At 41.2% G+C, this 27,789-nt stretch overlaps 2 protein-coding genes across 2 annotated transcripts; one reads left to right on the top strand and one right to left on the bottom strand.

Annotated features, from left to right (window-relative positions):
• Positions 1-1,052: 1,052 nt before the first annotated feature.
• LOC118315377 (overexpressed in colon carcinoma 1 protein homolog) lies at positions 1,053-13,371 on the bottom strand. Its single transcript, XM_035642627.2, has 8 exons — positions 13,236-13,371; positions 12,319-12,386; positions 9,206-9,506; positions 5,762-5,786; positions 3,770-3,805; positions 2,845-2,924; positions 2,038-2,068; positions 1,053-1,949 (listed from the first exon to the last, which is right to left on the bottom strand). Exons 3-7 carry the CDS (start codon positions 9,246-9,248, stop codon positions 2,064-2,066), a joined length of 189 nt encoding a protein of 62 aa, XP_035498520.2. The 5' UTR covers positions 9,249-9,506; positions 12,319-12,386; positions 13,236-13,371; the 3' UTR covers positions 1,053-1,949; positions 2,038-2,063.
• appl2 (adaptor protein, phosphotyrosine interaction, PH domain and leucine zipper containing 2) lies at positions 13,349-27,625 on the top strand. The gene is made up of 21 exons (XM_035642626.2): positions 13,349-13,494; positions 15,199-15,297; positions 16,057-16,116; positions 17,420-17,491; positions 18,390-18,477; positions 18,722-18,763; positions 18,871-18,929; positions 19,304-19,450; positions 20,016-20,098; positions 20,343-20,495; positions 21,926-22,114; positions 22,218-22,260; positions 22,526-22,582; positions 23,243-23,337; positions 24,179-24,334; positions 24,539-24,591; positions 24,766-24,940; positions 25,717-25,753; positions 25,847-26,002; positions 26,105-26,152; positions 26,487-27,625. The coding sequence occupies exons 1-21, from the start codon at positions 13,438-13,440 to the stop codon at positions 26,616-26,618; spliced, it is 2,001 nt and encodes a 666-aa protein (XP_035498519.1). The 5' UTR covers positions 13,349-13,437; the 3' UTR covers positions 26,619-27,625.
• The last annotated feature ends 164 nt before the right edge of the window (positions 27,626-27,789 follow it).

Here is a 27,789-nt window from a genome sequence, read left to right as displayed (position 1 = left end):
CATGAGTGGTCAAACTATCTCTTAAACAAAGTCTCTTACTCCTCAAGCACGTCCCCATCCTTACGACATTCCAACAACACGCTGAGCTGCACGGCCTTGCAGCTATTCCACTCTGTGCCACAGTAGCCTTTACAGTAAATGTAGAGGACCTCAGACTGTGTTATTCACTCACATCCTGCCGCCTTGTCCATGTTAATTGAACAGGGCAAAGGCAATGACATTCATCATATTCAGGAGGAACAACCATAAAGGGCAAAGAGGGGCTGATAAAAGAGGGAGAGACAGGCGACATGACACTGTGTAAAAGACGACGGCCTCTGACTCAAACTGAAGGGAGAGTAGGTATGTAACATCTCAAGCAGGGTTCTCATCCGATGTGAGCCGGGCTCCCTAAATACATGGAGTCGGGCCCAAAAGAGTTACACAAGGGCCCGGCTCCCCCTCCTGTCAAAACGTGTCAATGTGTCAATGTTTGGGGGGGGGCACAATATATCTTATTCCTCCATTGTTGTCCAAACAATATGTTCCTTCATTATGATGAGCCTGGGTTCTGCCATTTACTGCCAGTCCCACATACACCACTCTGCTTCCAACATTACGCAATAAAGAACCACATTTGTATTAATCCCCCACTGAAAATAGAATGCCAAAAGAATGCAATTATGCTCCTTTCTCAGTGACATTAGTTAAAAACTAATATCTAATTACTGAGCTTCTTTAAACAAATACATTTTATATTTGGGGCCTGTTTAACAGCATTTACCTCGCTTACCTCGCAGGCACAAATGGTTGTTGAGTGCCACATACAGAATGGCAAAGTAATAATTAAGAGATGGAGTAACATATTGTTGTGTTTGAAGAGTCACAACACAAAACATGTAAGATGGTCTTGTAACCATGAGATTTGTTGACAATAAGGAAAATATGGAATAAAAACAGCCTCATAATTTAAAGATAAAAAACAGTAAAACAACATTCAAAAACAAATTGACTTAAAATGTACGAAATAGTCGAATAAAATCAGTGCAGGTGTTACAAAGAAATTCAATAAACAGCTGAAGATACCATAAACACATGTTTTTGCTGTTTGCAGCAAAAGAAAGAGGCATAGAGAGATAACGAGAGAAAAGAGACAGTCAGAGTGAAATCCAGGCTCTAAATACCATGAGTCATATGCTGAAGTTACATCATCAGTCTGGAGCACAAGTACAGTGACAACAAAAGGTGAGACAAACTCAGGACATTCAGGTTCATATCCCCCCTGACTTAACCCCTCGGCTGTTATTAGCATTTGGACCCGTGTCGTTGTCAGACTGTTGTCATGCAGTGGGTAATTTCTTCTGATTGAAATCAAAGTTATTTTGCAAGAACACTGCAATGTTCTCTAATGCATCAGCAGGAATGTGTGTGCTGCCGATCTCCCTCTGTCCCTCTCTCTGTCGCACAATGAATCATTCATGGCGTTTTTCGAGAAATAACGGAGCAGTGATTATTATTGCAGAGGGCTACTGGGAATGTGGGTGAGTCCCAGACAGTCAGTCAAGTGAGTGAGTTGGCTGCGTTCCCTGTCTTCTCCCGAGAAAGAGAGACAGCACTCCAAGTGCCGTGACCGAGAAGCCAAGATGGTCGTCGCAAAGCCCGACGACCATGGCTGCCAGTCCTAGGGTGCTGCGATGCCCATCTTTTTTCCTTTTTTTTTGCAAAGTGAAAGTCGATGCAGATGGATGCCGTGTGTGCAGACCTCCACTGTGCAGCATCCCTGCGTCACTGTGCCACCCGTGACTCCGTGTGGCAGCGTCCTCCGAGCCAAAGCAAGCTGTCCACATCTTTGCTCAGTGAAGGTGCTAAGGCCTGAGACTTCAGCCAGTGAGTGGTGAGCCAGAATCGCAGCACGTACATGCCCTCCGCTTGTAATGTGAGTGTCTCTAGGTGAATGAATATGCAGGATCCTGCCGAGACAAAGAATAAAGTCATTTGCTTTGTATGAGTCTTTGCACCAGCCTGAGCTGAACAAGCAGCCTTGTTGTATTCCAGTACCTGTGTTGAGTTTCATTCGATGGCTGCTAGTCTGCAAGAGGGAGGAACACAATCAGTACCAAGATATGTATAGGGACAATTATTTGAAAAATGTCTACCTATTGTGCATCTGTTTCATTGTCAGCACTACTCAAAAACACCCACACACTCCTCTAAGCACAGTGAATTGAAAGACCTATGAAAACACGAGGATATGAAAACAAATCAAGCCATTATTCAATTCAACCTTGAAGTGCACAAGGGCAAACATGGCAAGGAGAAAGGCTTTCAGGAGTGCAGGAATTTCCCTTTATTATAACAACATGTCAGTTACATAAAATAGTAATGCAGCGCCACCGTACACTGCATTTGTTCACAAAGAAAAATAAAGGGACTATCGTGGAAATCAGCGAACACGCAACATTTCAAACTAACTCAATAAGACATGAACAACCCTTTGTGAAGCACATTTATTTTTAAAAAATAGTCAAATCAAATCTTTATTGTTCTTTATCATGGTCAATGAAGCAACCCACAGTAATAGCAAAGGGAACGCTTCTCATTAAGATTTAGTCAAAATAAAGGTCAGAGAAAAGCAAAGGCGCTGCGGGCGACAGACATGTGATTTCATGTTGTGCCGGCTCGACCACCAGGGATCATCTGTCTCCATACGCCTCGAGCTGCCTCACCACAAGAGGCTCATCACTATCAGAGGTACCGGCCAAACAAGCCCACGGTTTTACCGCCCCCACGATGTCCTTGGTTTCAAATGTGCAAAGATGTTCAGATGACAGACTACGGGAGTTACAGTGTTAAGAGATCCGTTACCTTTGTGTGTGGACTTGGACTGACTAGCAGCCACAGTGGTCATGTCTGATGGTAGACCTACGTAAACACCGCCATAGTTCCTGAGAAGAGAGGAGAGGAGAGGAACTATGAATAATGTCATGGTGGTTCTCAGTTGAATATGATTTTGTCTGTTGGCAATGTATATTATTTATATCTTTCCAACTATATTTGAAAGGTATCAGTCCTTTATTCTAATCATACTAGGCTTTATGAGATGTTATATGTTGATAATTAGGCATGTCAGGATTTATTGTCTTTGAGGGCTTTTCAAAAGTCCTGACATTAAAATGCATTTGATGTATTCTATGGATGAAAAGGATTATTTGGCTATGATCTATGCACAAAGCAATTTTTTTAGCTACCTTTGGTGCAACGTATCGGCCATGTTAACACTGAGCTTGGTATACACCGATTTAAAAAGAATGGGGATAAGATGGTTTCACAGACTATTCATTTTCTTTGAGAGTAAACTTCAAAACAGATAATTACACTGCTTCATAACCAGTCACTGCCAATTTAAAGTGAGTTGGTAACAGTGGTGATAATAATGGTCATTTCGAATATCTAAATCTCTGAAATTTGTAGGGTGGAAGAGACATAGATGTCTAATGTAACAAATACAGGCCTCTTTGACTTATCACTGTCGGTGTTGCCAGTAACATAACCCAGTTAGTCGATAGTAAATGGAATTCAGCCATCATTTATTTTACTATTTACACTTTTGCTTTTCCTTCTGTGATGTATTAAAATGTCTCCAATGAAAAGGCATACATATATTAACATGCCATAATCTGTAAAAGTACAAAGTAAAGAGCAATAACATATTGCAAGAAGTTAACCAATTATCTAAAATCCAATAGAAAACTAGAATGTTAATGATTTGGAAGAAAATTCAACAAAGTACCTTCTTTTCTCATCGTCTACTAAGGGATCTTCTGTCCTGATTGAGAAGAAGCACAGGTCAGGCTTAGGAGGACAGAGGACACACAAACTCACAAAGTAACTCACAAGAAGCAGTAAGCACTAGTAACTCTTCATCAGCCCTGTAGGGAGTGCAGCTAATTCCCTTTTCTCAGTTCTCAGCATCATCAGACGGGATTGCAAAATTTCATTTTAGGTTTCAAATTGGACGACTGAACAACCAGTTTCCATTGACCTCATGCTTTGTTGTCTTTCAAGAGCTTACATTAAGCTGGCCCACCTGTGTGTGTGTGTGTGTGTGTGTGTGTGTGTGCGCATGTGCCCACACACACATTCTGCTGTGAACAACAGTCCTAGGAAGCTGTGATTAGGCTCAGTGAGTCAGTAGAATACTGCTGTCAGCTCTCATGGGTCCTGTGCTGGCTGTTCAGATGCATATCAAGGAGCATGCATGCACACAGCGCCACACACACAAAACACAGTTTGCAAAAATTATTCCAGGAAATGCTTTGGAAATTCTGCTCCTCCCGGAACTAACTGCAGATGACAAAGTAGAATGTCTGAAGGACAGAAAAACAGTCTGACGTGACACTTTCTGAACTTGCTTAAACTCAAATAGTGGTTTAATACTTTGTTTAAGACATGGTTTCATGTTCAAATATCAAGTAATTTCTTCTGTTTCGCATTTGTTTGCACTGAACGTGGTGTTTTTCAGTATTGATGGGTATTTTTTTAAACAGGGAATAAGAACGCCTTATAGTGGATTACTATTTTTGACTACATTTGTCAAACTATGGATGTCCAGAAGTCTTCCTTCTTTTGTACCCACATACAATATCTCAACAGCATCTTTTTACTCACACACACTCAAATGTGATTAATTCACCAAATCAGATTTGTATTCTGGGCATGAAAAAAAAAATAATATATATAATTTATCATCAGGTGAAGAACACTAATTACAGTAAACAGTGCTTTACTTTTTGGATTATAAACTACTGTGCCTCCTCCAAGTTTTTATTAACAGTCCATCTTCAATATCCAATACATCAATATCTTAAAATATCACTGTACACACAATTTTATATTGTATATATCTCAATATCAATTGTTAGAAAAATGGGCCAATGTGTTCAGCATTTGTTATACTAACAAAATCATACATGATACATGTTTTTATAATAATATATTCTTAAAGTTTGCAAGAGATCAGCATTTTATAGTTGTTACATCCCTGCTTAAAATTGTGACCAAAGCAAGGTGAATAATGTATAAAAAAGAAAAACATAAAATAATAATGAACCCTGTAGTTTGCAGAAAGAATGTGAAACCCTCGGCCCTCTGGAGTGAGGCGTGATCAAATCTTGAGTCCAATCAATGAAACCAGAATGGAGGTGTGGTTATAGACCTACAGTTTGAGTTTGTTGTTCACAAGAAGCACGTGCTGACGGGAAACATGCCTCGCAAAAAAGTGATCTCAGAAGACTTGCGATCAAGAATTTTTGCATAACGCAGTGGAAACGGTTACAAAGTGATTTCAAAGAGTTTTATAAATATTCATCAGGACACAGTTAAACAGTTAACTGTCATTAAAGGAGACAATTTAGCTCGACCCCCTCCTACAAGAGCCTGGGATCAGTAAAATGAAAGGCTTTAAAGAGTCACTGGAGCTGGTTAACATCTCTGTTCATGCATGGCTGCATTGGAGCATGGTGTCCATGGCATGTGTATAAACCCTGTGTATATACAGTACACCAATCAGCCACAACCTGTTTTAATGTGGTGGCTGATTTGTGCATCTTTTGACATTCAAATGTTTGAAATCACACGACTAATGATTCATAATGAACACTTCAAAAACAGCAGAATATTAAAAGCGAATGACCTGTTTTTGTACTATGTGGTGTAAGACTTGAAGCCTAAAGGCCATTTGAGCACCTACTTGAAATCATTAGAAAATGACTGATGTACTTACACATCTTTGGAGGCTTCTGCTGGTCCTGGAAATAGATGAAAAGACAGGATTTACTCGATTAAAGATTTCATTAAATTTGAGGTGTAACCTCACTAATAATTAATCCCTGTGCGTTAACAAGTGATGGACCATGCAGCTGTTTCTTCCCAAGACTATCATTTAGCATCCACTGGGTGTGAACCACATACTTATACATACAAATAAAGACAGCCACCCACAACTATATAATATACAGTACACTTAACAGCTCTCTGTCTGCAGCAATCAAACTGGTTTAACAGCTAACTGCTCATGGTAATACTCGTGGTAATTGCTCAGAGCGACACAGGTGAAGGTGATTCAGGAAGGTGTGGCAACACCGGAAAGTAATCCATGAGTACTCCTTTGCAGTCTTTATGCTAAGCTAGACTAACTGTCTGCCGCCTAAAGCCTACCTGCAGAACAACTATTGCTTTAAAAGTTGAAGATATAAAATGATGTTTACTAAGTACTCAACTCCAGTGTTAAGGTAACTTCATTTGTGAGATGTTTTACTTATCCTCCATTATATTTCAGGGATGTATTGTACATTTCACTCAATATTTGTGGCTTATATTTTGCAGATAATATTCAAGATTGTCAAATACACTGCATGGCTACGGTTTAAACTGGTAATCAGTCCGATATTGAAGTTGTACCTAACAGAAGTTCAACCACAAAGGGTCTTCCTCACTTGAAAGATCTACTGAGGAGGGCAATTTGAGGTCTAAATGTATGATGTCCTTACTGAATAAAAGATGAATTCGTCTTTCTGTGCAAATTACTATTACACACCACCTCCAAAGATTTTATGGATGCACAGTACTATTCTTCAGAATAAGCAGATTTATAGTAGATATTCTTAGTTCATTATAATGCTAATGTTGTTTTTATTTATACTTCATTTCCTGTTTAGGTTTGAAGGGGCAAGTACACAGAATGCCAAATGCCAAAGACCAGAGTCCACTGAACTAGATCAAATCAAAATTAAACCATAATAGATTGAGCTGAATGAAAATAAATACAACTTCCTACTTTAAAATACAGTATAACATTGACAATATTAGGGTAACAAAAGCCTTAGTTCTGCTCTTCAATCAGTTTGTCATGCTATACCTCATTGTATCAGTATGGAAATATACCTTGAAGAGATCCCTACAAGAACACCATGCCTATTTACAAAACTGGAGAATCTTCAGTACTCAGTTATTTGTAAAAGGAAGGGGGGGTGGGGGGGTTCACGGGAAAGGTTTGAGTCTGCTGACATGACACAGGGACCATTCAGCAGCTCAACAAAAGCTCATTCATATCCGAGGGAGCACATCTGGCTGCATAAGACTGGGGATGAGCAATGCGATATACAGTGCACAGAGGCGGTCATTAAGAGTTTGATCAGATCACAGCTTAAAATTGGAACATGTATGACTCCACTTTAAAGCTTCCTGAAAGACTCTGGTTGCGGTTACCATTCAGACAAAGCCTGGGAACAAAAAACCTTTTAATAAAAAGGTAACGTGCCACAGACCCCCCACACACACCACCACCACCACCACTATGACTTATAAGCACATACAAAGTGTTTATGATGTTCAGTATTTAAACAATTATTATTTAATCAGTGAAAACATATATATTATATCTGCTTACAATGACACTATATTGTGTTATAAACCACGTATTAAATATTCATATACTGCTGTTCAATGCTAAATGGGAGAGGTTAATGTAAAGTGTAACCACAAATAGTGTCTAAACAAATAATGAATGATTGTCATTATATAAAATGTCTTCACACAGTTAGAAAAGTTACACTGTTTACAAATTCTATACATTAATAAACACTTCACAACTGTATTAGGCAACAGCCTCCTCTTTGGTGCCAACAGCAGGGGTCATATCAATAGTAAACACTAAGAGTGTGTTATAAACCTAAAAAAAATGAATTGAATCTTTATATCCTGCAAATAAATGTGGAATAGAGTGCGTTAAATCAAAATAAATACAAATGTGTAGTGAGAATTACACGTTTGGTTGAAATAATATAATTCTACAGAAAATAACGGTGAGTGGGCGGCCGCCGACTGTGGCCTTGTGTCAGCTGGCACGGACAAATGAGAGCAGCCACTTGTCTGTGTTTGTCAAAATGACAGGATGTCACACGTCCTTGACATTGTGCTGAACGCTGACCTCTACGAAGGAGCAGAAAATGGATAAGGCCCGCAACCCAGACATAAACACAGCTGCTGACCTTCATAAACAAGCCACACTCACAACAAACTCAGACACACAAGTAGATGTTTACCGCAAGAAGTGTTAGTAGATCAAATTTTAAGCAAAAGGCGACAATGAGCCGGTCTGTTAACATGTGTGGTAAGTACTGATTCTGGACCTGCAGGCAAATACACATCATACTGACTAAGTGGTGGCGAGATAGTCCTGCAGATACTTAAATCTAATTATGACCTAAATTGAACCGTGGTGCCATAAAACAGGTAACCTTTTGTATCAGCCTGGTGATGCGTTATTTTTGGACAAGTTGCAATTAAGTAGGATATCTGGATGAGCATTAGTATAACCATGCGATAATGTATTTCCTCCATTCATTTGTGTTCTGTTGGCTTTATGAATGAAAGCTGGCCATTGATGGAGTATTTCATAGCCGCCTGCTTTCAGGCACAACAAGCATTAGTCTTATATCCACAAAATCCTTAGAAACCGACGCAAACACACCGAGCGAAATAGAAATGAACGTGAATGTAGAAAAAAAAACAATGGAGGACTCTGTTTTGTATTAATGTAGATGTTGATTTTGTAATTACAGTATCAGTGTCACCATCATTATTGAGGCTAAACATTCCTGAGGGTGCGCTGCTGTCTTGTTCTAGAACATGGGAAACCCTTTGTGATCGACCCATCACTTGTGGCTGAGGAGACCCCCGCACGTGTACACATGCACGTAACTTACACAAACATACACACATGAGGGGCAGCCTGAACACTGCAAAGTGCTTAACATATACAAGAAAAAAGCGAATGATTTTACATTTTGAGGCACGAATGAAGTGAAGACACTGAGACCCCCCATGCACACGCACACATACACACACACACACACACAGAATGCAAGGGTAACCCTGACACACTTCATTTATATGCAGATACATTGACAACTCTCTCCCACTCACTCTCACCTATTATAACGCTATCTCTCTCTCTCTCTCAACACACACACACGCACACACACACACACACACACACACACACACACACACACACACACACACACACACACACACACACACACACACACACACACACACACACACACACACACACACACACACACACACACACACACACACACACACACACACACACACACACACAAACAGATGTATATACACAGATGCCTTAAACGCTACTCACCCCCTCCTGTGCTGCTGGTGACTGAGGAATTGCCACAACCCATTTCGCATCGATGCAGCCACCGTCCAAGCAGAGAAGAGATATGCTTAACAAGAAGAAGAATGAGGAGGAAAGGAGAGAATACACCCAAAACACATTTGCGGAGGGGAAGAAATAAAGAAAGAATAAAGAAAGAATAGAGAAAGAAAGAAAGAAAGAAAGAAAGAAGGTGAGCAAGAAAGGGAAGGTCAAAGAAACGTCTCACAGGGATCTCCTTTACTCGTGTCCCCCTCCCCTCTCTTCAGTCTGGCTTCTCTCCTCTCTGCAATGCAATGGAGAGCTGAGAGTGAAGTGAAAGCATGGAGAGAGAAGCTTTTATACACTCACACACACACAAAAACACAGAAACACAGAAACAGAGAGAGAGAGAGAGAGAGAGAGGGAGGGGGGGGCGGGAGAGAGAGAGATGCTATGCCCTCACATGATTTGCTCTTTTCCTCCACCCTGACATGGTTGCCCGGGAAACCGGGGGAAAGGAGGCGGAGGGTGTGGTGAGACTAAACCAATAGGGAGCCTCTTTTTGATATAAAGGTGAAAAAAACTAAATGCATTTAGGGGCATCGGTTTATCAGTGTGACATCCTGTAAAACCCAACTTGTCTTTGTGTGCTAAAACATATAGGACCTTTATTCGTGCCTTTCCATGGGTGGAACATGTGAATACACACGCACGCACGCACGCACGCACGCACGCACGCACACACGCACAGACACACACACACACACACACACACAGACACACACACACAGACACACATATCACTTGTTTAAGCTGATGACAATCAATAAGAGCGAGAAGCTAGAAAAGCCCTTCACAGTCGTTTCATGAAACAACAAGGGTCATGCTTAGGATCGGTTTATAGCACCCATTCAATCTCGTCACATTTGGTTGTGTGCTCTGACAAGACTGTGCGAGTTTGAGTTTCGAGAGCAGGACGCATTACATTTGCACACTCCACCAGCGGAACTAATTCTCACATTCACTCCGGGGTGTTATGATGCTAAGATGTCTGAGTCAAGATGATTCAAATTCCAATGAGAAGTTTTCAGTAACGACTGCTCCGTTTCTGGAAAAGCCTGCAAACAGAGCAGCAGATGTTTTTCCTTTACATGTTGTGCTACAGGCTAATTGTGGTTTGTTCAGGGTCATAAACAGGCTCCCGTACAAGAAGCCACCTGCTGGTGTATTAAATCGTGTAGCATAGTGTCGTCTCATACACTCTGATATAGCGCTGCAGGATGTAGGAGCATGTTTTGTACAGAGAAGTTGGACTTCCACGGATATTTGAGAATAGAGATTATTAAGAGATTTAAAGGAATAGTTTCCCATTTTTGCAAATATACCTGTCTGGCAGTGAGATAGATGAGAAGATCAATACCAATCTGTACAGGCAGCCACTGCTAAGCTTAGCTTAGCGTAGGACAAAGAGGGGCAAGAGCTAGAAAAACAGCTAGCCTGACTCTCAAATGATATAAATTCTGCCCATTAGCCCCTTGTAATGCCGCGAATAAATATGCTGTATCCCTACATCTGTATAAAAAAATATAGTTTTCAAAATTGCAATTTTGTGCTTAGCTAATTAAGCTAACTGGAGGATGTAGCTTAGCATGCGGATTTACATTATTTTTCTCACCACAAGAAGAAAGGCAGAAAGCAAATTCTAAGTATGTTTAATAAAATTGTGATAATTTCAATCAGTTAAAACATTTTTGGGGGAGGGCGAGAAGCATGATTGCTGTTTGGTCTTTCTGTCTCCTGTTTAAAAGACATTAGCATCAAAAAGCATAGGTTAGGGGTAAAGGAGGAAGTGTCCATTGCAAAGTTGAAAGAAAGAAGTACATTTAAATAGGTAGCAGGCCTTTTTTATTCAAGCTTTTGGCTCCATGCAATAAAAGTCTGTTGGTCAGTCCATGAGTCTGGTCCACACTGAAATATCTCAACAGCTACTGGAAGAATTGGAACAAACCCCACTGACTTTGGTTCATATTTGTGAAATCTCTTGGCAACTATTGGATGGATTTGCATGAAATTTGGTGCGCACATTCATATCTCAATCAGGAGGAATTGTAATCACTTTGAAATCAATTACATTTTATCGTCACCAACTACACCTGATCGCATTTGCTAATTTGGAAAGGGTTATAATTTCTAATCATTAGCTGCTAATGTGGCTGCAGACTTCTACTTCCTGATACTGACACAACATGTTTTGTTTGAAGAAACTTTTTTCCTGTGTGCATTGCTTCTCCTCTCATTGGCCTAACTGTTATGTCCCAGTCACAAGCATTTGCTCTCCAGCAGATATATATTCTCCTGAGAGAGTGCTTCTTTGGTCAGCTGAATCACTGCTTTGTTTAATCCCAGTTACAGTAATTCCACTGACATTGAGCATCTCTTTTTATAGACCAGACTTAGCCGAGCCAGCAAACACAATTAATTATCGAACTCGGCAAAGAAATGCCTTGTTTGATTTACAGCCTCGACTTAACCAATTAAAAAGTCCCAGTCCATTGGGGAGGAAAGAATGTTCTCCTGCTCAGATGCTTGTCATTGCTTGCCTACATTAGATACTACACAACAAGACAGGACCATTGATCTTAAGTCACTTAGACTATTGTTGACACCTAAAAAGCCTTGGATCAAGTAAAAAAAGAGAGAGACTATTTCAGATTGACATTTTGTGTTTTATCCACTTTCAAGATTTTTTAAGGGACATTATCCTGTGATTTTAAAGTTATCTTGGTAACAAATAGATATTGCTGCTGTTCTCTAAACGTTTTTGGGATTGTCTTTTACCTACCCCTCACTAGGCCATTAACCACTTGCACTTTAACCTTTCATAGAAGTTAACACAATGAGACAAAGTATAAACTTTGCTTTAGAGATCGGGCTTTACCCAACAAATAAGTGAGTCAAGTCAAGTCAAGCCAAGTTTATTTATATAGCAGTGAGAATAGATAAAAGTGCTTTTCTGCAGCATGAAAATAAAAGATGACATGGCATGACATTAGAGAATGTGGTCAGTAAGAGTATATGACATTTGGAGAGCACGACAGCATGGTTACTACACTTACTTTTTCATCAAGGATGGGAGAAAAGTGGCAGAAGTGATTTTTCTTCTTCTTCCAGATTTGTGCAGCTTCTGAAAAAAGGGTGCAGTAATTAGAGAGCCAGTAGCTCCAACAATACCCAGTATATCTCATGATCTATCTATAATTTTACAACCAATACTTAAATAATACTTACAGGAGTTTATAAATAAATAGTTATGATATTAAAGGGAATGTGGTTCTATTCAGCTATATTTAATGCTGTATATCCATACATCCATTCAGATCAGAATATTGCTTTATGACAAAACAATTTAATGATTTTATCTACAGGGAAATACATGAAATCAAAATAGACACATGTAGTCTCAAAACATTGATTTGATTTGATATAACAAAATATAAGATTGGCATATTGATATATATATATATATATATATATATATATATATATATATATATATATATATATATATATATATATTGTATATATTGTAGTGTATTGCTTATATCTTAAAATGTACTTATCGCTAGTCAAAATGTAATCATATAGTTTATATTTGTATTTTTTATGATACTTTGAGAATACTGTACAAATAAATAATATTCCTGTGATTTTGATTACCATTTTGGATGCAGAACCTTTACTTGCAATTGAGTATCTGGTAGTTTTGCCACTTTCTTGTTCCACCACGGGATCATTCAAACTTTGGACAGCAGGAACACAGTTAATCTTATAACATTGTGTGTGTGGCCTGATGTTTACAGTATAGTCGGTTGTCACAAAACTATGCAATTCCTTTTTGTAACCGCACGAGGTCGCTGTTTACAATAAAAAGGTTAACACTTATCTACCCGCACACAATTGTCCATTCATTTTTTTTCCTCCTAAAAACACAATCAATATCTACATAATTGAAACAAGTCAAATTAAAACTCACAGCAGTATTTAGATTTAAAACCGCGGCTGTTTTTTACAGGTCACTCGTCGCGGACGGCTCCGGATGACGTCACACTTGGCCCCGCCTCCAAACTCCTACGTGTTCCCTCTTCGCCCGCGCACGGGACTCTGGGAAACCGAGTCCACGCCCTGAATAATTCGAGCCACCCCGTTCTCCCACCTTCTCCTCCGACGCGAACAAGATGCCGGCCGTACACCACAAGCTGCTGCTGGAGGACGCCCTGCAGGACAGTCCCCAGGTAAGGCCCCGTGCGGCGGGCCCGCCGCGTTTAAGAGACCCAGCCGTCACGTCAGAGGCGGCACGAAGGGCTGAAAGGGAGCTCCGCCAGGCAGACGGTATCCTGTCCCCGCTGTAGTCCAGTCGCCACTGGTCGATGACAGCCGTGTTGACACATTGTTATGGGGGTGTAATAAGCCTCCTCTCGGGAGTGACCGCGCTCCGCCGCCGTGAACAGCGTGGTCGTTAAATGCACTTTGCCACAGTGCTGAGTTTGGGACGTCTCCTGTAATCTTCTGTCGGAACCAGCGCGCGTCACAGGTCTTCTCCTGTCTCCGTGTCACAGGAGATATTCCCCGGTTTACCTCTGAACTAACACACGTTCCGGAAGAAGCCACGGCCCATATCATGCAACCAGAACACACCTGCAACCAATTTACTGACCGGTGGCGTGTTTAAAGTTAGAATTCTGTGGCGGGGGGGCAGAGTCAACCTGGGCCTCATTGACAGGATGTGGGAGTGTTTCCATTATCGGACTCCCCAGTCATTAGCCTGCGACATGGCAGTGTCACTACACTGAGCACCACCATATGCTTTTTGACGCCTTGTAGGTCTGACGTTGTTGACTAGGCCTCGCGCAAGTGGAATGCAGGGCAGCCTTTGCTATTATCATGCACGTGTAACACAGCCTGTATTTCTTACTGTTGTCTATTGCATCACTCCTTCCTGGAGCCAGGCCTGACAACCCTGGTGCCGTTTAAGCGCAGCCCGAGCCCAGAGGCTTATTTCTATCCTGACAAACGATGTGGGCTCTTTTAATAAGAGATATGCCTGGCTGCACTGTCCTGCAGTGGAACGTAAGGTGTTCTGGGTGGTTTGTCCGTTCAGTGGGAAACGACCGTCGTTCCCTCTGTGGTGGTGGTGAAAGTCATCTGGAGCAAAAGACCTCAGCCAGTGGGTGTGTTCCCCTCTTCTGTGTCTGCCCTGCCTCGCTGCACATGAACCTGCTCCCAGACGCGGTGTTTCTCAGTTCGCATAGTCAGCCTGCAGTAACATCCTTATTGTGCCTCCAGTGTCACTCCAAAGCTGGACTTCAGTAATGCAGATCCCCTCCCCTCCGCTTTTTATGAGTTTCAGGTTACCGCCTGAAGAGGAATAATTGAAGGAGTGGATGCTGATTCAGGGAGACGGGAACCGTGGATGTCTTAAGCAGAAGTATTTATTATAAGAGCTCAATATATATCAAGGAGATTTCTGGTTCGTTTACACAGATCAACAAGGTGGTCAGTGTATGGCGCCCCAAGACAATCTGCCTGTTCCCTGTGGTGTATTTAGTTCAGGGTAATGTCGTCATCTCCCCGCGACTATGACACCTGACAGAGACTTCAGCTGCTCGATGATTGTTGTGACTTGCCACAGACAGGTTGACCTCGCTTGGTGCCTGAGAAGACTCGTCTTAACAGTTTCTCAGGGGAGGATAGACAAAATTCTACAACACCGCAAAACCAAAAAGTAGTTTTTTGTCTGTCGTTACCTCGAAATTCATGGTTTGTAACTAAAAGTTATTTTCGTTTTTGATCAGAATCAGAATCAGTTTAATTGCCATGAAGTTGGCAATGTTTGGGATTTATTTTCTAATAGTTCCACACCTGTATTTACACTTATCGTAGTATTTAGCCATGTGAACATACATTAATCGTTTTCATTCAACGGTTTTGTCTCACAGACTCGCTCCTTGCTCAGTGTGTTTGAGGAAGATGCTGGGATGCTCACAGAATACACCAACCAGCTACTACAGTCGATGCAGCGGGTCTTTGGAGCTCAGGTACAAAACACAAACAAACGTTATGTTTTCCTATGTGCAACTTTGTATAGGAGTCAATTTATTTGCCTGACCAAAGTTGATTTTAAGATGAACGTTTGCATTGTTGATCTACAGTATTTTGGGGGGGATTTGCACTGAGCCAAAAACTTGGGACCTTTTCTCTCTGGAAGTTTCATCTGGACAAATGTGAAACTAGGATATTATACTGTAAACTCTTTATTTGCAACATCACTAATGCAAACTGAATAATGAAACATCAAATACTGTGGCTTATTGTAGAAACAGCCGAGGAACTTTTGAGCAGTGGAGATTATTCTTGACCTTTGAGAGAATGTGTTACATAATAATAGGGCAAAGGTTCAACTGTTTGCTGACAAAACTTTTTATGCAGTTTTGTGACTTAATTAATGCCACACCTTAGAAAATGATTTAATGTAGAATTCACTCAGTAATTATGGTGTGCAGTGAGTACATGAACATGAACAATTTGTGAAACATGACTTCAGACCATTTCTGAACCAGAACTAGTTCACTTGCAGAGCTGGTATTTATTTGACTTATCACCTTGTGTTTTTTTGTTTTTTTTCAAAGGACCTTTCGTTTGAACCCCGATTCACCTGTTGTTCTTTCACCTCCTTTTATTCCTTTGTGACATACAAGGTCTCACAAGATAATGAGAGATATAGAAGCTATGGGGACAAATCTTAAGTAACTCAGCCTGATGAACTTGCATTTTCCTCTCAATCTGTTCCCCTACAGAGTGAGATGGGATTGGCCACAGAGCAGCTCTCAAGGCAACTTCTGGAATATGAAAAGAAAGTAAGTATGGGTACCGTTACCAACTGTGTAATCCCTGCCCTCTCCCCTCCCGTTTATCTTGTATTGCTTTAGATTAACTTTCTTACTGCAGTGATTCTGAGCATCATTCTCTGACTGTCCACCCACTATTGTTCAGATAAGGAAAGTGATGAGCTAAGTGACAAAAATGATGATTGATATGCTTATCAGAGTGGCATTCAGTTGTTCCCATTTATTCAAAGCAGTGATCTTAACAAACAGCAGCAACTGCCCTACTTTCCTGCTGAGGTTGTTGTACCTCTATGTAACCTGAAAGTAATACCTGCAGACACTGCTCAGGGATGAATGTTGTTTTTTTAATATATTTTATATAGTATTCTCCTAAACAATGCCAGCATTAAACATCCGTCAATGACAAGAAAGTGAAGCACAGTGTCCTTCGTTGTGCAAATAAAACATCTTCAAGCATTATTAACAACTAAAATGATTTTATTTGAGGTATGTATGAATAAATAAAATGTATTCACTGCTGAAACTAATCATGCACTCTTCACTATGAACATGATTTAATCTTATTTGTAGTTTGGGTGAAATAATACGAGTGACTCACTAAAAGTGAAACCATGGCCAGGGTGGCTTATCAAGACACACCCATTAGCGTTATCATTTTCATCTGAACTTCTTCCGTTTGAGTTTGCATGTCACTGTTGCCACACCTCATCTTTGCATGCGTGTCTTTGATAAATATCAGTGCATGAACTCAGAGAGTCTTTGCCGTCGACATATGACACATTTTTGCTGGAGATTGTCTGGGTCAGACGTATTTTGCAACAGTAGGAACATTTTCTGAACATTCAGACGAGGGGTAGCTTGCAGTGCCCCACATTTTTGTTCTCACATACAGCCCCTCCGGAAAATTTCAGGAAAATGTCCGGACTCAGTACATGTCTGAAAGCAGCTACTATGTAAACAAGAAATTATAATAGGTTGGCCGATTCAAAACAGCAGGTCCATTAAAACGTGCTGAAAAAGAAACCTGTGTATCAGTCGGCTGTTGGAACGCATTCCTGTTTGCAGGACAAGTGGATGTTTGATTTAAATAAATCTGCAATGACTTATACTTAACAAGGTTTAAAACTCAGCATCTTAGCATGGGGCTTATTAGCATCTCTTGTCTTGTTCCGGGAAAGTGATGTGCCAGAAATCTTGGCAGAACACAACAGGTTTTTGGTTTTTTTCAACATTGAAGCGCCTTGTACAGGGAAGCTCCATGCAACATTATGCAGCTTCACGATCTAACTTGTTTTGCCTCCCTTCCGTCTAGAATTTTGCCCTTGGAAAAGGTGATGAAGAGGTAATCACCACGCTGCAGAGCTTCGCCAAAACTGTAGGGGAGGTGAGGTCTGTGTTTTTGTTGTGTTATGTGTGTGTATTTATGTGGTTTCTTTTATGAATGTGTGTTTGTGTGAGCACGGTGCACCCACAGCAGAGGAGAGGAATGATAGAACACTGCACAGTCAGTAGTTGGTTCTTTACAAAACTTTACAGAAGATACTTCACCTGCAGTAAATGGCCTCAATTAAAAAAAAAAGATATTGTCCTCCCTGTTAGACCAAACTAATAGTAGCGATTCTGAGAGATATTGTATGATGCCTATTGCACCGGATGGATGATGGAGGGGTGTGCAGGCTCAGGTACAGTATATAGACACAACAGATGGGCCTGTCACTTACAGCCATGGGGGTTCACAATCCGGCCTAGTCAACGCTCATCAAGATTCAGAACACCAACACAGACACACACACACACACACACACACACACTTTACCTTGTAAAGAGGAGAGCTCATTTGGTAGTGAGAAATAGGGCAACTACTGCACCTAATCCTGTGAACTTTAGCACTTGCGACATAATTTAAATTTGATTGGGTGTCAGCTTGTGTAGCTTGTTGATAAGTATAGAGAATTACAGCAGGGTTTGCTTGTTCATGCAACATTTAGTCCTTTTTTTCCAAATTCAGAGCAAACAGAAGGTTTTATTATTGTCTACATGAAATGTATATTGTTCCTCAATATGGGCTCCTCATGATGTAGGCCAGATATTGTCTGCAGCTGTGAACCCATTTCACTGAGATGTTATTTTCCACCTTGCTGCAAGAAAAACTGGCTGCAAAAGTCACTGTACATAATCAAATTAATTGTAACCCCTCAAGTAGTTTGGAGAAGGTACGTCTTTTGTTTGTGTCCTTGTGCAGCACTTGATATGTTTGTACAATAATTTTTTGTCTCATCCAGCTGAACTCGCTCCACTCTGTGCTCGCCAACCAGATGGCTGACAGCATGGTCTTCCCCTTGATCCAGTTCCGAGAGAAGGACCTCACAGGTAGGACCACACACATACATACATACACACAAACACACACTATGGTCAATACGTCCGTAAATTAGCTTTGTATTTTTGAGTCGAAAAAATAAAAAGAACAAAGCTACATGTGAAATTCATAATTTTATGTCTCTAAAGTACAGTGAAGTGGATTCATTTTGTACAACCAGACAATTATGCCTGTTTAAGATGTGGATCTGTTGTTGATATTGTAACAAAAATGGATAAACACTTAATTTTGCAGAGATTAGCACACTGAAGGAAATCTTTGGCATCGCCACTGATGGTGAGTACATACGTTTTCTTTGTTTGTCTTTTTTACAAATATCAGGAAACTGTTTGTAGTAAGTAGTTAATATCTGATCTGCCTGTCCTTCCTCTACTCTCGTGCAGAGCATGAGGCAGCTATGGTCAAGTACAGCCGACTGCCCAAGAAGAAGGAGAATGAGAAGGTAGTGTGACTGGGCAGGTCGCTCAGCTCTACTAATGGAGCTGCTCTCCCATTGATCTAAGGCTGTGAAAGGCCTTATGTTGCAGTAATGCTCTGGATATGTAGGAGTGTTTTATACGCACTTGAAATGCAAAGAGGTGGATTTAAATCTTGCTCTACTGCCAGGCCTCATTGTTGTAGTAAGACTGTGGCAACACTATGTACTGTAACGGCTGCAAAGATAAGACTCCCCTGTTATTTGCTTCTGCTGCATGCGTCGTTGTGTCTTCTTGGATCTTCAAAATAATGCAACTTTTTTCATATGCAAACATACATATGTTCATGTGTGTGTCAGTTTATCATGGATGCCATTGTATTTTTTGTATGTTTGGGCAGCTGAAGACGGACTTGGTGAAGGAGGTGGCTTATACCAGGAGGAAGCAGCACCAGGCCTCACTGCAGTATTACTGTGCCCTCAATGCCCTGCAGTATCGCAAGAGAGTCGCGATGCTGGAACCCATGTTGGGCTACACACAAGCACAGGTACTGAGCTGCAGTTCAGTATTCAAACTCATGGTTTAAAGAAGAGAAGTGACTTCCTCACTGGAACAGGTTTAGTTTGTAAAAATACTTATGTGCAATGCAATATCAACTACTATGTGAAAAAAAACATTCATCCATTTTATAACAATGAATTGACTATTAAGTTAGTTGATTGTCAGATTATGAATCTGCTGTCATTTCTTTTAAATTGATTGATTGTTTTAGTCGAGCATTGTCTGGAAAAGCCTAGCATTGTCTGGCTCAAGCTTCTCAAATGTGAGGTATAAATAATGATAATAATAATGATAATAAAATAGCTGAACAAGCTGCTAAATTTTGGACTGTGGATAATGAAAACATTTCTGACATTTTACACGCAAAACGGTTATTTGAAAAAATAAAGGGCAGATTCATTGATAATGTAAACGAAAAGCGTTAGTTTCAGTTTTACATTATCAAGTAATTAGAATTGGTGTCTTGAAACTTATATTGTATTAAAAGTGCAACTGTAAAAATTTAAATATCAAATGAATGACCCTCTACCACTGTATGTCCCAACTCTTAGATCAGCTTCTTCAAGAAAGGCATCGAGCTGGTGTCAAAGAAGATGGACAACTTCCTGTCCTCTGTCTCCAACATGACACAAAGGTAACGACCGTGTCATTAACAGAAATCTCCATGTTTACCTCGTCTCCATGGTTCATCACATAAATATTAGATGAAGCATAGTTTTGGTTTGAACAATATTAAGTACTGTGGGTTGTTGTGTCTGATCCTAAACAGATATAAATTTACTGTGATGCTCTGCACACATGTATGTCTTTTCATATTAATATTAATAAAGTCAGTTCAGACCGATTCTGCCTAAATTAAAACTTTTCCTTCTGTCTAGTATCCAGGCCCAGCTGGACACGGAGGCGGAGGCCATGCGTGCGTCCCAGAGGGAGCTCCTCTCTGTGGAGGACACGGTCTATATGCCAGATAAGGACACTGAGCCTGTCAATCGCACACTTATCCAGAAGGCCGGCTATCTCAACATTAGGAAGTAAGATTAATTGCACTCATTATGGCCCTTATCTAAAATCCAAGGATATTTCCTATTCGTGTAGCGCTCCCAGCTTGTCAGTGCGTCAAGGGGAGTCTTGGAAAAACTTTTAACAGCTAAGGAACACATTTTGACTCTACCCTCATTTTACAAATGGCTCGGCCTTAGAGAAAAGCGTCTGGTGCAAAGAATACACAGCAGCAGCGGATGATTTAGAATGTCTCGATAACCAAACACAACAAATAAAATATTGTTTTGCTTCTCAGAAATACGCCTGAACACGGTAAACAATGAGTCTGTCATGGCAGACGAGGTGGGTCAGGTATGGTGTGTCGACAGTGTGCGCTGTCAGCTCATTGCAGAGCGGATATATGAGAAAGGGAAACTTCCTTAATGGCTGCAGGGAGTAGAACTGCAGCGTAGCCTGCAATGTGATTCAGTGAAATGTCAGAGCTGTCAAACTTTGTCTCTCGCTCATATAGATCCAAAGTCTCTGACAAATGTCTGTGAAGCTAGAGAAAAGGTTTTTTGTGACACGCACTCAGCAACCAGCCACCAACGCCTGTCAAATGGAGCTGAGACCAGAGAACATTTACTTTTTCCAATGGTTTCGCAAATATTATTATACAATATACAAATATATCCTAGTCACTGACGACAGCACGGGCCACACACGCTGATATTTATCAAAGGGAATTAATCTGGAAATATTGTCTGAACACTACGTATGAAAAGAAGGTCGACAGATGAGTGGTGTAGACTCATACTGTGCTACCAGGTATGAGTCATACTGAGTCATTCACGGGTAGCTTTGTTCTGAAATTATGTGACTCAGCATTAATTTATTAATATATTAATATAATAATCAAATCACAAATAAAAAAGAGTTGAGGACGCCTCAAGCAAAGATTCTCTCTATGTTAAATATTGTGGAAAAATAAAATAATGTGCAAAATAAGGAGGAAAGGAGGAAAAACAAGTAATACTTTTGACCTGGCTGTTACTTTTCCACAATGCAACTGTATGTGATATTTCCGGTTCAACTTCTCATGAATTATTACACAGAGGAATTTAGTTCAGTGCACCTGATAAATTATTCATCACTAATGCCTGATAAGTGCCGTCATCACGGACTGACTTGAACGATGCTCTGTTAGCAGTCATAGAGTCTTTGAACATGACATCGCAACAGACGTTCAGATGAAACGCACTTCAGCAGCATCGCCAGAGAAAAGGAAATAGATTTGAGAAGATCGTAACAACCTGCTGCAGAGGGGTCCTGCGCATAAACGCAAATGATGAGTTTGTTTTTAAACGGTACGCTCTTCCTGAAGAAAGAAACAACTTGATTCAGAAAATATTGCCAGAATTTTTGTGAAATCATATCCTGCAGCTCAAACCATAACCCCTTCATATTCTCTGTGCTCCAGTAAAACAGGCCTGGTGACCACAGCCTGGGATCGACTGTACTTCTTCACCCAGGGGGGGAACCTCATGTGCCAGCCACGTGGGGCAGTAGCAGGGGGCATGGTGCTGGACCTGGACAACAGCTCCGTCATGGCTGTGGAGTGCGAGGACAGGCGCTACTGTTTCCAGATAACCTCCCCCTCTGGCAAAACGTGTGTACACCTTCTCTAAACACCCAGCGATAAGAGCAGTACAGAAATATGTATGATATATTGCATTGGATTTGATTTAATCCTCTTTATTTGATGCCTCCAGGTCAATGATTCTGCAAGCCGAGAGCAAAAAGGAGTACGAAGAAGTGAGTGTGAAAGGAGCAACTCATTTCGTTTCATCTCCTTTTATTGTTTTACATCTTCATACCAAAGATTTCCTCCGCTACAAGTATCTGTCACGGAACCACGGAGGAGCTGTCAAGACTCATTTGTGTGGTTATCATGTTTGGTTTTGTGCTCGGACACGTCCGACTGGCCTGCAACAGCTGGAATCAGTCGAGTGATTTCAGGCTGCTCGTGTCAGAGGTGGAAAAGGAATCGTAATGTGGACCACTGTGTTTCTTTCCCCAGTGGATTTGCACCGTGAACAACATCTCCAGACAGATCTACCTGACCGACAACCCAGAGGTAAATCTACAGTACGAGCCAAACTCTGAATCCAAAACATTTTCATTGGCCTTGTTAAACCCTTCACCCATCGATTTTTGATTGATCAATTTAAATTGTTAACACACAATATAAGACTCTTATTCTGAAATACGAATAAAAGGGTGATGGCATTGCTCCACTGCTGTGACGTTGGCTGCCTTCCCTTCTGTTTCTGAAGTGTCTCTCAGCTTTTGTTGCCTTGACTGAAAAGCTTCAGTCCCAGAGTTGTTGGGACTATTTGTCTATAGACAAACTGACTGTAGCTGCATCCACACCTGGTCTCTCTCTCTTTATTCTCCCTGCATCATCATCATCATTTGCTAGTTTATCATGGCAGAATATTTTGTGCAAAAAATGCAAACAAACTAGTAAGTTATCTGTATTCTGTGGCCACTCCTTTGTCTCATTTTGTCAGTTCGTGACCTGAGTTGACGGTTTGATTTTAAGGAATCGAACCCTGGAGATTTTTTTCTACTAAATAGATTAAAACAATTCGGCATAATGAGAAATCTTGCACTCTAGTAAATCCTTCATATATAACATATATAAGCTCCTCTACAATACAGTTAGTTTTTTTAATAAATAAAAAACAAGAGAACTGTTATAACTTGTTATAAAATGTTTCTTGTCGTCGTCTAGGCTGTGGCCATTCGACTCAACCAAAGCGCCATCCAGGCCGTCACCCCCATCACCAGCTTTGAGAAGAGGCAAGAAGGCTCCCCCAACCCTGACAGGTCAGACCACATTCACCACACTACTGTACACTACTGTGTCTTTTCTTCGAGGTTTATCGTTTGTGAGTTTTCCGTCACGTCTCCGACAAACTGTCGACGCGTATTTTTCTGCAGTGCGATTTGACAAGATGACGTCAGTTTGCTCCAGGAGGGAATGAGGAGGAAAATGTCAACCTATGATCACTATTGATGACGATGATGATGATCAGTTAACTGAAAAGATGATGTCTCTCTGATATTGGTTACTGCTCTTCCACATCTTGCTTTTCCAGAGTTCCTCACCGCCACTGTGAAAGACCATATCAAGTTTTTCGGCAGACTTGGTTATTTGTTAGCCAATCTTTAGGTGATATGTATATGTACATTAATCTACACCAGTGCCTTATCTTATACTATACTGTCTATTATTTAATATATTTACAAAGTCATACGAGCCAAGCTTTTAAGGACCTTGTACCAGTGTACTTCAATTGCGTTTTAAGACTCAGGGAGATTGTGCTTACAAAGTTTAGGTAAAAAACCCTGTTCAGACTGGCATTAATGTAACATGTAGTATTTTATGTGTTATATGTCATATGTCTTATATCTGCTCCCCCTATTATATTTTATCTGGTGCCTTGTGTTGATTGTGAAGCACATTATTACTAGTGTCTGTGAAAGCTTTCACGGGGGGGGGGCACCGGTATAATCAGAATCTAATGTTGGGTGAGAGGGGATGTGAGAAACACAGCCTTCAGCCTAACGGAGATCCATTCAGTTGTTAAAGACATTTCCAAGCAAACTCAGCAGTTGTGGTTTTGATGTTTAAATGGTTTTCATTCGGGCCGTCTTATTCCTGCAGAGCGAAGCCGGGGGGTACACATGCTGCCAGCAGCGGCTCGCAGAAGACGGGGGCTGCTCCAGAACCCGAGGACCTGATAGCTCCCGGTACTCCCATTCAGTTTGACATCATGCTGCCAGCTTCTGAGTTCCAGGACCAGAACAGAGCAGGGGGGAGGTGAGCGGCTCACTGGGGCAGGGGGTTTGTGCAGGTGCATGTTTGTGAGAAACGGGGACAAGGCACCGCTGGGCGATGACGCAGATTTCCTGAAAGTTGGCCTAGTGGTTATTATGTTATTTCCAGGAAGATTAATTATTCCTAATGGCTCAGTGCAGAGCTTCAATTATTTATTTTTCTGCTGTTGTGCTCCCTCCCTGACAGACGCACAAATCCGTTTGGAGAAACGGACGATGACTGTTCAACCGGAAGTGACGGTGAGCATTTTTCGCGTCCGTCTGTTACACAACGGTCCACTTTCTCTCACCCCGAGCACAGTTTGAGTTAAACGTAAACCTTTTGTCTCTGGGTACCTTGAGAACACACTCTCCCTCTTTGTTTTACTGTCCTTGTGTGTTCGTACGTGTGACGTTTGAAGGTTATTTCTGCAGACTCCCTCCTGCAGCAGGTGTTTGCCGTGCGCTTCCTCGGCTCCATGGCGGTTCGCTGCGGCGACAACCAGGAGGTGATCTACGAGGCCATGAGGCAGGTGCTGGCTGCCCGAGCCATCCACAACATCTTCAGGACCACAGAGTCCCACCTCATGGTCACCAGCAGCAGCCTCAGGTAGAACTCATCACGAGAACAGACTGATCGGAGCTTAGTGTATGAAGATGGCGATATATTCAGAAATCTCCCAGCAATATGGGTCAAACAAACAAAAGATGACATTGACATTGTCTGCCACCCAGCCTCACAATATTATAAACTATAAAAAAATTAGTTTCATTCTGGTTTAACCTCTGCCTTTACAATTATACATTCTACATTTAAACCTTTTTCGGTCCATGATAAGTGGATAACCGATCAGTGCCACAGAGAAACACAATGTTCAAAAGAATGTTTTACTGTACAGCTGAATAAACTCAAGTATTCACAGTATCACAGTTCATCTAAATGAAATGGTAATGCTGACTTTTGATTCAAATCCAGCAGGTCTGTAATATGGTCTCAAGGTGACCGGGCTCCATCATTAGTAGCTGATGCTAAAAGTTGGCTGTACATTATGAAGACTACAGTGAGGAAGGACCCTGTAGAGAAAAATAAAGAGCGCTTGAACGCCACTCTCATTATCCAACAAACACGTGATGTTGAGTTGTTGTATAACCTGTGACTGATTTTCCCATTGGCAAAAAAGTTTGTCCTTGTGTAAGCTATGTCCTCAGAGAGAATGAGACACATTCACTCAGACAATAAGGACACGTCTCAATGTTTGAGATTGAGTTCCAGAAAGAGGTTGTGCTAAAATTGAAGGTGATCAGAAAGAGACACGAGCACAACAAAGATTGTTCAAAGTATCATTGCAGTAGTTTTTTTAAGTCTCTGTTTTGTCCTCACAACAGGCTGATTGACCCTCAGACTCAAGTTACAAGAATAAGCGTGAGTATCAAAAAAGAACAAATCAGCATTTTACTTAAAGAATCTCAGTCGTGTTCACTGTAATTCAACATCCTTAAACTCTGTATTCCTCAGTTCCAGCTCGGAGAGGTGTGCCAGTTTGCTGCCCACCAGGAGAACGGCAGGCTGATGGGATTCTTGGTCGAGGGCAGAGACTGGAGTGACGGAGATGAGGAGGGAGAGCCCTCGTTCAGCGCCTTCGTGTTCGAGAGCAACACTGAGGGCGAGAAGGTTGACGCCCTTAAAAACGACGCTTCGTTAAGGAGGGGGAACCCTGTTGACTGTCGCACGGACGTTTTACTGACGTGTTCATCTTTTGGTCTTTATTCGCAGATATGTTACACCATCAGCCTGGCCAAGGACATTACAGAGGCCAAGAAGGTAACGGCACCATGTGGTGACATGTTACACATCACATTTAAAGTCAAAAACCCATTCAGAGTTGTTGTTTTTTAAAAAGTTGCACAACAGGGTTTTTTTTTAAGGGGACAAGAACAAAAAAATCATTTAAAGTGAAAACATAAATCTGATGTATTAATGAAGATAATTAGGAATGTAACCACCAGAGGGCAGTGTTCAACACTTAGCTTCCAGTAGCCTTAACTGCAGAAAGGTGACTAAGCAGGTACATTTAGATTGACGGTGGCAGGGAGGAATTTAAACACCCACTTGCATCTGCAACTCAGTCCTTCATCTTTCCTTTCTTCCCTCCCAGGACCCCGAGGCTCTGGCGGAGCTGATGAAGAACATGCCGCTTACCAATGATGGCAAGTTCCTGCTGCTGGAGCCTGAGACGGACGACATGACCAACGGAGCGGGACAAGAAGACCTGGAGTCTGAGGCCTAGTAAAACAACAAACACAAAAAAAAAAAAGAAACGAGAGAGAGAGAGAAGCCTTTCCCTAGGTGAACGTGTCATCACGACCCCTTAAGCCCCAACTCTGCGACTGTAACAGCCATATTAGAGAGAGTAGTTCACCTCCACTGACCCTGTGTTACTAGATATCCGTCTCTTTTGCTGTGATGAAAGAAGACGACATAGGCAGGGCGGGTTATTTGCACCTAAAAGCAGATCTCGTGGACGCTCCGTGGGATCTGCTTTTCTACGCTCAAACTGCAGCGTGAGTCTTCTGGAGTCTTGTTTTTTAACCCACTGTGGCTGGTACTCGCATCAAAAGGGACTGTGTAGGTACTGATTGTGTTTCACCGTCTACTAATACTCCGGCAACCCGACACGAGGTGGTGAAATAATTTTGTTCAGTTTAGGTTTACATTTATTTTGTAGGTTTACATACTTTGTTTTTGAGAGTTTATTTCTTTACTTCCATTCCTAGTTTAACTTGTACGTAAAGCTCTCACTGCAACTACTTTTTAATTGTCATGTACAAAAACGTTATTGCACTTCCAAGAGTTGTATGTGTTTAACAACAACACTTTGAGACCGCAGAATGCACTAATGGAGACGTCTGAAGGATCTGTTTTCTCTGCAGAGCAGCGACTGTTGCGTTGCTCGTAATTGCTTGTGATAATTATTATGACTCGTATGAGCGCATGTGTCTTGAAGCAGTGGAGACAGTAGGGGCGATTGAGGTCACTCAGACCTGGCATACTGACATATCTGAAGGTTTTCCCACTGAAACTGAATCAATGTAATGTTTTACAAGATTCTCGCCCAAGTGAAGTTCAGTTAAGATGATCCGTGTTTCACATCCTCCCTGAGCAGCCCACATATTCTTTTGTACAATTAAAATACTTCTTTGCACTCCGTCTCTAGAAAGCCTGTGTAAATATGATCTGTCCGAGTGTCTCTGGTGTTTAATCAGTCGGCTGCATTAAAAAAACTTTGAGAGTCAATGTACTGGTTTGATTAAATGAGTGTCTCTCTTTCTTTCCCTTTGCAGAGTATTAAAACCTACCCTGGACTGAGTAATACTAAATAAATGTTACAGTAACGTCTGGAAACCACGGCCGCATATTATGTTCTCACTGAAAAAGAAAATCCTCTCTTTGTTCATAAA

The sequence above is a fragment of the Scophthalmus maximus genome, chromosome 7, assembly GCF_022379125.1.
Source record: "Scophthalmus maximus strain ysfricsl-2021 chromosome 7, ASM2237912v1, whole genome shotgun sequence".
Classification (NCBI taxonomy): domain Eukaryota; kingdom Metazoa; phylum Chordata; class Actinopteri; order Pleuronectiformes; family Scophthalmidae; genus Scophthalmus; species Scophthalmus maximus.
This window is presented reverse-complemented; position numbering and strand designations above follow the sequence as displayed.